The 13,027-nt window shown below is 39.4% G+C and overlaps 1 protein-coding gene across 20 annotated transcripts in view; it reads left to right on the top strand.

The window, feature by feature from the left end:
• Positions 1-13,027, top strand: part of PDE4D (phosphodiesterase 4D) — a 1,112,988-nt gene that overhangs the window by 922,610 nt on the left and 177,351 nt on the right. For 19 of the 20 annotated variants that reach the window (XM_082382269.1, XM_082382264.1, XM_082382253.1 and 16 more), the window contains one exon: positions 2,840-2,889. The exons of the other annotated variant lie outside the window; for it this stretch is intronic. In XM_082382269.1, coding sequence (XP_082238395.1) covers positions 2,840-2,889 — 50 coding nt within the window. The remainder of the gene's footprint in view (positions 1-2,839; positions 2,890-13,027) is intronic. 20 annotated transcript variants of the gene reach the window in all.

Raw genomic sequence — 13,027 nt, 5'->3', positions numbered from 1 at the left:
CCCCTTTGGGGCTTTTGGCATTTGGTAGCTCCTAGGTATAGTCACCTCCTCTTTGGAAAGTCTCCACCCTGCAAGAGAAATGAAATGACTGGTGTCCCTTACAAACCTTTTTAGCCTCAACTTTTGTCCAGGAAATTGAGATTTTTGTCTTTGAAAGGTGAACAAAACTTTATAACGAATTCCTTTTATGCTTCCTTCAGACTTGGTCACTTGTGTAGCAGCATCTCTACCTGTGGCGGACACATAGTTGTTCAACAAGTGTGAAGGCATCAGGCTGGCCTTTCTGTCCCCAAAGAGATGATCTGAGGCCCATTCTATATGAGACAGAGGTTTTCAGCTGACTTACAGGGACAAAACAGATTAAAATGGAAAAGAGCATCTAGAGGAGGGTAGAAAATCATACTTTATGCCTGAACTTGACCTGCTTTATAATGCCCTGGGTGAAACCTAACCAAACAGTGTTATCTGGCAGACCCTAAGTAAAGGTGTTTGTGGTCTCTCTTTTGGTCGGTACAGATTTGTACCTCCTTTACTGATTCAAACCCAATCAGCCTTTTCAGGTATCAGAATAGTAGGACTCAATCTACACACAGATAAACTCTGTTCTGTTCAGTGATAGCAAAATGGATATGGATAGCAAAATAGTGCATCATCACGTGATGAGTTGAGGGAGCCAGAATTCCCCCGCAGGGTACTCACAGTGCCACTAGAACACTCCCAAGCTCACCGCTGGATTTAGTGGAAGGCATATGCTAGCTTGCATGATCCACCTTTACTATTTACTACAAGAAAGGAGCCTAGAAGCATGCCTCTGAAGCCCTGACCCCTGAAGGTCCTCACTTGCACGTGGCTGACTTTTGCTAACTCGCTGCTGGTTCCTGTGCCCTTGCTCTTCCTTGTCCTTGAGATTTTCCATTCCAGAAGTGAGTTCTGGCTCATTCTTCATTAAATGATTTATCACTGTAGCCATGGATCAAATGATTGATATTTTCTGCTTGTCGTTACTTGTTGAAATATCAAGTTCCCAAGTGCCAGGTGTAGGATTGAAATCAAAAGAAGATAATAAGAAACAAGTCCATGATGTGGTTTCCAAAACTATAGAAAAGTTTAAAAGTATTTCTTTGATGCCTTTCCTAGACAAAATGAATGCTTTCTAAATTTTCACAGAGCAAGGGCTAAAAAGGAGTAATCATTATATAAATGATTTGAATAATAAGCTCTCAGCAAGTAGATATCTGTTAGTATATAGACCAAAACTATTTCAGAGTAGCAGTTTTAAACATTAACCTTTCTTTTTTATAAAGCATTAGTTAAGTTTCAAATTCCCCCATTTTATTTCATAATAAAGACTAAAATAACTCAGAAGTAAATGTTGGTGCATTTTCAATCAAATGCAAATTTTCAATCCCAAACTGATATCAGTAAATTTAAGAGCAATAAGACAGAGCCAGATGCTGACTGGAACCAAGGCAGTGGGAATTTAAAAAGTACCAGACTGCTTTCCCCATGTATCTTCCAGCCCTGCTAAGAGATTCATCATCTCAGGAAGGCAGATTGGACCAGGGCTCTGCAGGAACCTTCCATCTGCACAGGTTCCACGAAAGCAGCCTAAAAATAAGGCAACATAGCAGAGTGCAGGCCCTAGAATCACATTGCTTTAGTTCAAATCTCAGCTTTCTTACTTTGAAGAAGTGATTTAAATTTCCAAAGCTTGTGTTTTCCTCATTGGTAAAATGGGAACCATGAGTCTGCCTGCCTTAAGGTTTCTTATGAGGGATTAAATGAGATAATTCATCTAAAGTGCTCCTTTAGTGCAGCGTCCGACACGCAATAAGTCCATATTAAGCGTTAGCCACTACTAGAAGTACCAAAACAAACAACCCCCAGAAATGAAAACAAACATTTTTCAGACACCCTTGAATGTATCTATTTTCTAAAATTTTCTTAAAGATCACTAATTTTAAGAGCTTTCAATTGTAAGTAACAACTTTATAAGGTTACATTTCAAAAAAATTAATGGAGAGTCCATAAATGATATTTTCTTCAACATAATCGATTAAGCAGTGGATACATTGTGCTGGGCTCTGCAGGGAATACAAGTTAATCAAATAGCATGGGGTTTTGTTTTTGTTTTTGTTTTTTACCCCAAGGGGTTTATAATCATCGTGTGAAACTTCGCCAACATCTGAAAAATTAGAGAATACAAAATAGAATTGATTTAAGTACCTTTAGTTTATAGTGTTTCTAAAGTCTCTGTAGCATCTCTTTGGACCCATCGTTAATATACCTCTCTAACAAATGGATCAGAGGCGTTTCTTAATATAAGGAAATAGAAAGGAAAAAGTTGAAGTATAATAGCTTCTCAAAGTGCAATATAGTTTACAAGGGGTCATTCACTTCTGATAATGTATAGGCAACCATGAGAATTTATGCCAAAAATAAAAGTTTCTTAACACTGTATTAGAGAAACCAATTGTAGACTGACTGCTTTTTCAAGTTCAGAAAGTCTGTGTTTGCTCTGTAAGCCCTGGCTTAATTGAATACGGTCAATCAATAAGGACTTCCTCTTCTCTCTTGTCTCTGTGACATTTACATCAGCTTTATTTACCCCAAAGTCTATCACCATGTGATTTAGCTTTTTTTTTTGACACGTGATCTGAACTGTAGTACAAAGGGTACCTAGGAACTTGACTGGCTAGTCTGAAAGAAATCTTCATTTGCATGTCCTAACTTAAAAATAATCCTTAAATTTAAATGGCATATCTGAAATGACTCAGAGAGTCCTCAGACCAACAAAGTATCATATATTTACAGCTCTGTATTTTTCTCTCTTTGTCAGAAGATCACCCATGTGCAACCAACCGTCCATCAACAAAGCCACCCTAACAGGTAAGAAGGACCTGGGAGATTATTCTTCTCACATCTAGGAAAAAAGCATATTTTCCAAGATTCAACCTTATTAGCACCAATTGTTTCTGCAATTCTAAAATCTTTAAGAAATTAATCCTTTCTTCTCTATATTATCATTTCTCTCACTGATCTCGCAAGCTGTCCATTTAACCTATTGGAAAAACTTAACTGATGTGCCATTTTTTTTAAACAAGTTAAATTTTTGCTCTTACTCGGTTGAGTGTTGCTCTGGGCATTTGTATTTTGAGAGATAGCATTACCTTCGAAATGCTGACCATGTTTCCGAGCTTGTGTTATCAGCATGATGTTAATATACGGTAGCTTGGTTTAATGAAAGTCAAAGCATAAATAAAAGGTACCTTCTTGGTTAATGAATTTCCCAGTTGTGTGTAGGAAGGAACACCATTCCAGTACTCCTGATTTGGACCCAGAGAGTTGAGATTAAATTCAGTCTGGAAGAGGAGAGAAGAAGTAATTTTACAATACAGAAAAGTTCAATGAGATCAAAAGAACAGATGTTTGGGGAAGAGAAGTGGATGGAAGGATGAGGAGCGTAGAGGTCAGAAGAATAAAATTACTCCGATTCCTATTAGTCTATTTTAGACATGGGGCTTGACCTCAGCCGAGCCAAAAACAGAACAGATGATCTCATTTTGCTAAACCTGAAACCGAATTGAACTCATTTGATCATTTCTTGAAACCCCAATTGATTCATTAAAATAATTGCCTGGAGAAGAAAACCCATGTTTTCTAAAATTATTACCAGAAGACAATTAACATATTCTCCAAACTAGACCAATAGTTCACTTGATTCAAGTGTCTTCTTTGGACTCCAGCTCATGATATGCAGAGGAGCTCATTATTACATTATTAGTGACTCTACTTTGCTTGAAAGTTAACTTCATCATGTCCAACTGGGTTCCTTTGTGGTCACCACATCAAAGTGATTCTGGGACAGTCGTTAATGTTGGTCTTTCCTGAATGCCTTTCAAATGGGACTTGTGTTCCGCTGACTATTACATTATTGGTTCTCTTTTCCACGTGTATCTTTCAAGATCTTATTGGTGATGATTTTCAACTGGCATTTCATAGTCTTATGTCTGGTTTACCCATTTTCTTCTTGGCATTGGTCAAGAGATGAACAATAATTGAAATTCCTACAGATTAAAGTAAGTTCTTTGAGTAACAGATTTCTTCTTCAGGAACCCCAATTTAATATGAAAGAGCCCAAATCTACCTGGGGCCTCTAATGAGAGCGACCGCATGGAACCTTGTCCCCAGCCCTGCTCCCAGCACTAGACCTGACCCATATAAAGAGGGAGACCGTCACCCCCTTTATCTTTGCAATAAGTAAGACTCCTCTGACCTCACTGTGCAGAACTCAGTGCTATTTTGGTCCCTGCTGAAAGCTTGTAGCCTGAGGTCACATATGAGCCAGCCCCACAGAGCATCCTACCAGAAGAGCAGCTGCAGGTACCAGTGGAGGCTGCTGTGTCCACCAAGAGGTTGTGTGTGCTCCGTGGTCAGGGCAGCTGTCCGGCCACCCTGGCCAACGTCTGGCACTGATTAAAGAAGGAGTAGCTGCACTCAGAGGGCACAGACTTGGTCTTGAACACATATGAGAGGCCCCGTCGAAGCTCCCAGAAATTTCACGTAGTGCTGAGGCCCGGAAGCAATACCAGAGGGGACTGTGGGCCACGGAAATCTGGGCTAATATGGCCTCATTTGTACCCACATGATCTTGACCTGAGGCCTGGGGACGGTGGGGCTCTAGAAATATCTTATTTAGGAAGGGAAACTGTCATCAAGGGCTTTGTGCGGCTGTGTTCATCCCAAAGCACAACAGGAAATTAAATGACTAGTGAATGGAAGCCTTCTTCCTTGCCCAAGAATAGCAAACCAAGGTGAAAAAGTCAGATGAGGGGGTGAGGGAATGAGGGCAACAGCAAGGGACATTCCTCTCTCTGAGCTCATTCTGAAAAAGTATGCCCTTAAAACCATAAATCATGGAAACAGTAGTGGTTGAGACTTCGATGGAAGACTTCAGAGACACAGAAAAGGTGGTGCTTGTGAATTCCTGCCCTCAGCAGCTGACAGCTCAGGATTTAACTCCAAGTTCGCTCCCTGGCAAGTGAGTGAAGTGGAGAAGAGTGTTAGAAAGAGTCAGTGGGGCACGCTGGAAGAGGAACTTGGCCTTCTTAGAAATTTTTCTTAGGTTCTAGAGGAACAGTGTAGTATACAGGTAAGTTCATGGTTGGTCCAAAAGGCCGCTGTGGTGGACAGGCGCCTCTGGAGGGTAGCTCCATAGAACATCACTGACAGGGCGCTCCTGGAATTGGGGGGCAGGGGGGCGGGAAGCTGCTCTGCATGTCCAGAATCCAAGCCATGTTCTATCATGGTAGCTGTGTGGCTCTGGGCAGGTTACATAGCCTATCCCTGCCTGTTTTCCCATTTACAAAACAGCGATCATACGTCATGCAGTTATTGCTAAATAAATGAGTTCATCTGTACAATGCTCTTAGCATAGAGTAAGCACTCAGTGCATCATTTTATTTTGCTTTGTTGTTGTTTTTATTGGTTTTTGTTTTTAGGATTCATGCCGTATGTAACTAGGGTTGATGGAAAGAACAGGCCAGAGAGATGAGAAAAGGAAAGGGAAGAGTGAAAGACAAACTGGCAAGGTCATAGGAGTAAAAGTTATGGATCCCCCCCAAAATGGTCAAAATGCACACACTTCCTTTGTGCCTGTTGTAAGTGGGGCCTCTAATTGCTCCCAGCGCTATATCCCGACCTCTCATCACAGCCACAGGCATTGGTGCCTTTGTGGTGTGGATGATAAACTATTGTTCAGGATTACTTTCAAAGTTGAAGAACTTATTTTTGAGTCACAGAACTTTGAAGACAGAAAATTAACTCTCCATAAGTCAACTTCTTGAGTTTTATAAAAGGAGAGTTGAGAACTTTAACTCTCTCTCTCTGTCACACTACGCCTTCTAAACTTGCTCCCGTAGAACTTAGACTACTCTTTTCCCCCTTGGAGGTTATTCCATTTGACATGTGTTAAAGCCAGGAAAGTTTGATTTTATCTCATTAGGGCTAAAGCATGTTAGTTGGTTGCCAGATTTTATTTCTATACATAATAGGTAAATACATAGCTCTACAATGATTTAACAATTTTTTTAAAAATAAAGCTTCCAAATGTGCATTTAGAAAACAGCCTTCCTGCTAAATGGCTCTTTGTTCTTTAGTGTGATATAACAAAAGGACCGGTGTGTGGCATTTGGGGGCCTGAGTGCAAACCCTGTCTCTCTCATTTGCTTTATTCCCTCGTTTGAAGAATGGAGATAGGAGTTCCTCTCAGTGCTGTTGCAGGAATTCAAGGAGGTAAGTTAGACGAGGAACAGAAACCTGTCATGAGTAACTCACCAAGTGTTTTCTTCCTACAACCCTCCTCCACGCCTGACATTTTGTTGTTGTTCCTAAAGCTATTTTAAAAACGGGTAGCGTAGAGGAGGAGGACCTTGGTGATGTGTCAGCTTTACTCGTGCACTTCATTTATGATTTGGTTTGCAGACAGTAACGATGGGACATTTTTAGGAATCCCTATACTTAGTGCAAGGCTCACGTGCATAGGTCCTTGGCGGATGGTGAGTAGCAGAACTAAAGAGTGTGTAGAAACATGAGAGGGCAGCAAAGAGTCAGAGCTGCCCAAGCCATACCTGCGTTGTGACACTGAGCCCGGGTTTTGGTGTAGAGCCATGTCTTTGGGGGCACAATTGGTTCTCTTGAGCATTTCATTTTCAAATGATGTTCACTCAAGAAAAGAGTTCTGTGGCCATCTCATGAGACCTTGTCACGTCTCCACGATATCACTTTACAATGTTTGTTATTTCCATATTTTCTGTCCCTTTATTTAATCATATTTAAACTGAGGATTTTCATGTGAGAATGTAACTGAGAGAAAATTTATTTAAACTTCTCTGTTTTAAAGATGAGAAAACTGAGACCTAGTGAGAGAAAATGGTACTTAGAGGCAGAGCCAGGAATAAATGCAGGACTCCTTTTTGCCAAGTCTAGGATCCTTCTTACACATAACCCTATAAAATAATCCATCAAATGAGGGTAGCCTTCAGACCCACCATTGAAGTACATGTTCTGGAGAAAGTAAAAGAAATCTTACAGGATATTGATTTCTGGGTAATAGATATAATATTGGATTTTCTTTGTATATGGACCCCCAAATTTGAAAATATCCTGTGCCGATTTCTCACTGGACAGGTCTTTGTATTTACAGCTATTTTTATTATATCCACAGCTTATATCTTAGAGGCCGTCAGATAAGTAAAGTTTGGCAGACTAAGGAGAAGATAAAACTTCTATCCGTGCAATGAAACTAGTACAATTGCCCACTCTTTACCTGTAGAGGGAGTGCAGGAACAAGCGTAAAATAACGCAAAAGTAGTTTTAGTCCAAAAAAAATTTTAGGTATATCTCCACTCATATTTTTTACCCTGAATATTACTAACTCCTTAAAAAAAAAAAAAAGAGTGCATTTTCAATAGAATTTAATCAGTTGGTAAGCAGAGGATTTAAAAAGTAAACTATCCAAATATACTAGTTAGTCAAAATACAATAAGACACTTACTCTTGTTTGTTTATTGTTCTTCTAAAGCACGAAGCAGTTTCTAAAATCCATTGAAGAAAAAAAAACAGCAAAGATTTTTAGCCGCAACAGTTATTTTGTTATTACCGGGACTAATCATTTAACACTTTGCGCCACTAAAGAAAGGAAACTAAACAACTACTTTATGTGACAATAGCAATGCTAGTGACTTATGTAGGTTTGCCTTTTAAATCTGCGTGTGCGCATGTGTGTGTGTAATAAAAACAACTAGTGTACATAACGTGAAAAGAAATATATATATATATATATATATATAAAACAGATAGTAGTTGGAAGCACAAGCCACTAAAGAAGGCAAAAGAGACCTCAGTGAGAGCAATACGTAAGGGCTGAGGGGACATCGAACTAAAAATGTATGTTAGGGCAGCGAGTGTGGGGGGCGGACGAAGACCCAGCCGTTGCCCTGGACGTCTCACCCTCCTCATCAGCCACTAGCAGGCACTAGCTTCATCATGCAGCTGTTTTTCTCCTTTCTTTTAACAAGAGCAAAGATTGTGGTGACGCTTTAATGATTGCAGAGAATGAGTGCGCAGTAAGCTGTTTTAGGAATGTGATTGAAGAATGCTGAGTACACATTATGCTTAATAGCTTTAATAAAAAATTAATAAAAATTGTGTATGTGAGTGTTAGACATTGGCTTTTGTGGGGAGCTTTTTGCTTGTTTTACTTTTATATTCAATACATATGATGAATGTGGAGTATTCTAAATTTTTTGAGCCAGAGGAGTTTACTTTTACAAAAATCCCCACGTTAAAAAGACCTCTCCGGGAAAAGCATTGAACTAAAAGATTTGCTTAAGTGCATAGAGTATGACTGCTTGTTACTTGAATTTATGATCTTTTAGAGGGGTCAAAGCCTGTTTTCTTCCTTATAGGCTAACTTGTTTTGCCTTCTTATACGTTCACTAAATAAGTAGAGTTATCTCTACTAATTTGTAAAAAGACCAGGTCTGACAATCACTTTTTGACCAGGAATTGATTAAAGTTATATTTGGTTTTCTAAACAGTAAGAAAACAAGTGAATGTCACAATCATGGGAAAATATAATTTAATTGTAACTGTATTGCCTGAATATCTGCTCTGGGTATTTTGTTATAACTTTAACTGAAACAATTAAACAAAACGGCATATTCATTGAGTCCGAACAGCAAAAAGGTTATGAGTGAAACCATATAGATTGAAAACCCAACTTTCCTCTTACTAGCTATGTAATCTTGGTCAATTTACTTAAATTCTCTAAGCTTTCATTTTCTAATCAGTAAATTCTAAGTCAGTGATTAGCATAGTGCTTGGTACCCAGAATGTACTCAACAAATGTTAACTTTGTTAACATTTGGCATGCAATAAGGTAGGTGTTGGAAATAAAAAGATGAGTAGAAGGTGACTACTGGCTTCATGGAAGTCACATGGGGACACCGAACGGAACCATGAAAAATTAACAAGCTAAGTGCCACGACTGAAGCAAATTCAAATACATATATGTATTTGAAGGAGAGGGCAAGTGATTCTACCTAGGGGAAGCTCCCTGCTGAACTAGAAGAAGGTGGAGTTCTCCATATGGTTAGAAGGAGAACACCTCATGCCAAGGGACCAGCAACAGTGAGTGCTAGTTCAGCTCAAGGGACTCGGGACAGTAAAGGACAGAAAGAGTTGAAAGTGTATGGGAGCAACAGAACATGATCTCCAAGAGTAGATTAAGGCAGTAGCATGAAGAGCATTGGAAGTCAGTGTAAATAACAGTGGACTATATTTTACGGGCAATGGAAAATCATCAGTCATTTCTAAGCAGAGGAACAAGTACATATGTTAGAATGACGATGTTGGAAGCTGCATAGAAAACAGATCGAAAGGAAGAGAGACTAGCAGCAGCCTCATACTCATCCAAAGGCCGTTACAGGCCAAGTACCCACTGAAGATCATGTCGATTTGAACTGGGGTGGTGGTGTTGGGGATGGAGATGAGGAAATGGATTCACAAGTCTTTTCAGAGAGTTGAGAAAGCTTGGTGGGTGATTAGATTGAGAAGTGAGGGAAAAGAAGAGAAAAATGAAGTCATACACACAGGTGTTCATCACAGCATTGTGCATTTGTACAAGAGACTGAAAACAACCCAAGTGCTAAATAATATGTGAGTTCTATTTAAGTATCAAAAATTCCATAATAACAAAATTTAAATAACTTATTCATGAGAAAAATTTTATAATGTAGAAAAATGCACCTCATTTCAAGAATATATGTTACAAAGTTCTAAGTAAGCAATAGGCACACATTTCATGTATTTTAATTATGTTTATTGTATTTAATTTAAGACATTTTTGGATGTTGACTGGTAACTAGCAAAGGCCAATTTTACATAGAATCTGGTGACAAACTTGTAAGTATCTCTCAGATCAGTTTTCTGTTTGCCTCTCCTCACTAGAAAAGGTACCAATGAGACATTGCCAAATGATCTTTCAATATTATTGTGCCCCAGTGAGCATTCACTGTATTTTCAGATAATAATATGCGTTGGATAGGGCAGCACTCATGGTGGTTATTGAGCTTATGACAAGACAGTTCTATTATCCTCCAATCGATCAGAAAAGCTACCATGAAAATAGAGGCATTAAAGTCACCAAAGTCCCCTTCAGCCTGTATCCCTTCCTCACCACCTCGAGTTAGAAAAATGCAACATTTCCCAAACCTGCCTGATCTAAGGAACCCCCAAGGGATCCTTGAAAATAAACATGAAAAAACAGATTCCAAGACAGTGCAGAACAAAATCTTTGGGATAAGGCTCAGGATCTATATTCTTAACAAGTTCTCCAAATTAACGAATCAGCCAAATTTGGGAGAATAATCGGATACTGAATGAAGTAGGCAAGAGTGCTGCTCTGGACAGTGTTGACATTGCGTTGCTGGAAAGTTGTCTGTGCCATCCTCGTCATCATGGTCATCATCATCTGAACCATCATCCCTGTTATCTCTCCAAATGTATACAAATTTTAATTAGGCCAGCTTGCCCCTCTCCTAGAAGAAAATGAAGTATCATGTCCATGTTTGCATATGAGGGTGGGAGTGAGTTCGGGAAATGTTATGTTTAGTAACTGTATTCTTTTTGTCTTTTCACACACTGTACCAAGTCTCCTTTAAAAAAAAAAGAAAGAAAAAGAGAGAGAGAAAGAAACAACAAAAGCTGCATTCTTAAGTCACTCCCTTTATCCACAAAGGGCTTCCCACCCATGTATGCCTTAAAAAGTATTCCCCTAGGCACACTCAAATACAAGACTGTGGTAGGGCAAAACAATGAAAATTCCTTTGGGTCTAATTTCCCAAATTTTCCTAGTTGAGTGTTACACTGAATTATTTAACTCTATGAATAAATGAGGATTTCACTCACAGCATTCTTTCTTTCACTATCTCAGAAAATGCTTTTTTAAAAATTGGATCTATTATTAATACTAATATTAATAAAAATTAACATTTTCTGACATTTGATATCTATTAAAGACTCTACATACATAATCTCTTTTAAATCTTATGATAATTCAATATATAGCTTCAAATGACAAAGTGTAGATTAAGTATGACTCAAAGGCAGAACCTAGAGGCTTCCCTCCCTTAAAATGTATTGATCCATGCACAGAAACACACACAACCTGCTGTCATCTTCTCCCCAAAGTTATTCTTTCCTTTCTTTCTTCCCTTTCTTTCTTTTTTTCTTTCTTTCTTTCTTTTTTTTTTTGTAAAGAAGAGACAGCAGAAAATGAACCTATGTTGTCTATTACGGAACATGTATGAATGGAGGGTAGGATGGAGGATGGATTAGATCTGTGGATACAGAGCAACCCTTTGGGAAACCCTAAGGAGTCAGTTTTATAAGCTAAGGAAAGGATTTTTGCTTGTGGGGTAGAATTCCTCAAGCCTTCTATTCTCACAGTTCTCTTCCTGACTCCTCTGCAGTGCCTGTGTGACAACGCCCAGGGCAGGAGCGTCAGCAAGGAAAGGACCCCACAGTGTGTGGGAGCAGTGAGGATGTCAGACGGTTCGGGATAGGGCAGTGCTTGAGCCTCTGCACTCACCTTGCTTCTAGGACCAGTCACTGTTAGCCCCTGAGATAACAGTTTCAACCATGGGGTGATATTCATCTTCTCTTTGTGTGTAGACTCACCGTAGGCTCTTCATCTCCATTATCATTTGCTTGGGTACCAGTTCTAGCCATGACATTCCCCAGTTCTCTGTGCCCCAAACGCACTTCCTCTAGATATTTCTGATGTCTACATATCCAGTGCTTTTTAGTGTGCTATCTTCTCTTTTGTGGTTCTTTTTCGGCCCTGTTGGCACTCTGTAAGTATTTCTAATTCACTGGACTGTTTTCTTCTACCTGCCTAGGAAAACAAATGGATGCTCATGTCTTTTTTTTTTTTTTTTTCCCCCCGGGTATGTTTCTGGTATTTGCATATTGCACACTGAATTGTCCACGTGGAGAACTTCATTAATGGGTTTGCTCCTTCACTCATTCCGTCACTTGGATGTGAAAGACTGTGCTTGGGCTCTCAGGACCCAGTGAGGTATAAGATACCTCCACCAAGCTTGACGACTATTATCCTAGAGGTTTGTGGAATTTAGAAAGATAAAAAAATGTGTTCTGTTGAATGACGGAGAGCATTAAGTAAATAGAAAACAGAGGGTTTGTAAATGAGTGGATAAATGAGTTGATAAAATAAGGAAAGTAGGAAGAAAGGGAGGAAGGAGGAAATTGATCAGGCTGAGATCGTTTTCCGAGAGAGCCAGGAGGCTGTCTACAGCGTGGGTTAGCTTAGAGACTGGAAAAAGTCTGGGAAACCACTTGAGGAACTTAGGGAAAACTTAGCAACACAAGAATGTAGAAGAGTGAGTGTAGTAAAAGAAAGGTTTTCTGAATCACCAAGGAGGAAAATGGCAAACGATGGGTCAGGGAACTGAGACCTCAGTTGAGGGAGATGTGGCGGACGGCCTCTAAGATATGCACTGACTGTGCTCTTTTAAATTGTTTATGTAGAAAGAGATCTAGGTTTTCTCTTCCAGCAGGTTTTAATTTTGTAAAAAAATGCAAAATGTTGTATGTTTTGTTTGCTTGTTTGATGTACAAGTCAGAACGTACATAGAGGAATAAGAGCAGGGCTCAGAAGTCGGGAGGTCTGGGTTTCATTGCTGGCTCTCCTGCTCACCCACTTTGTGACCTTAGAAAAGTTACTCAAACGCCATGAGTCTTTTCTGTTAAAAGTGTTGAATAATAACAACAACAATAATAATTGTGATAATACTTTCCTGATTTTTTTTTAAATTATTTATTTATTTATTTATTTATTTATTTATGGCTGTGTTGGGTCTTCGTTTCTGTGCGAGGGCTTTCTCTAGTTGTGGCAAGTGGGGGCCACTCTTCATCGCGGTGCGCGGGCCTCTCACTGTCGCGG

Source organism: Balaenoptera borealis (genome assembly GCF_965194805.1).
Source record: "Balaenoptera borealis genome assembly, chromosome: 2".
NCBI lineage: Eukaryota > Metazoa > Chordata > Mammalia > Artiodactyla > Balaenopteridae > Balaenoptera > Balaenoptera borealis.
Note: the sequence above shows the minus strand (reverse complement) of the source record. Positions and strands in the feature narration are given on the sequence as shown.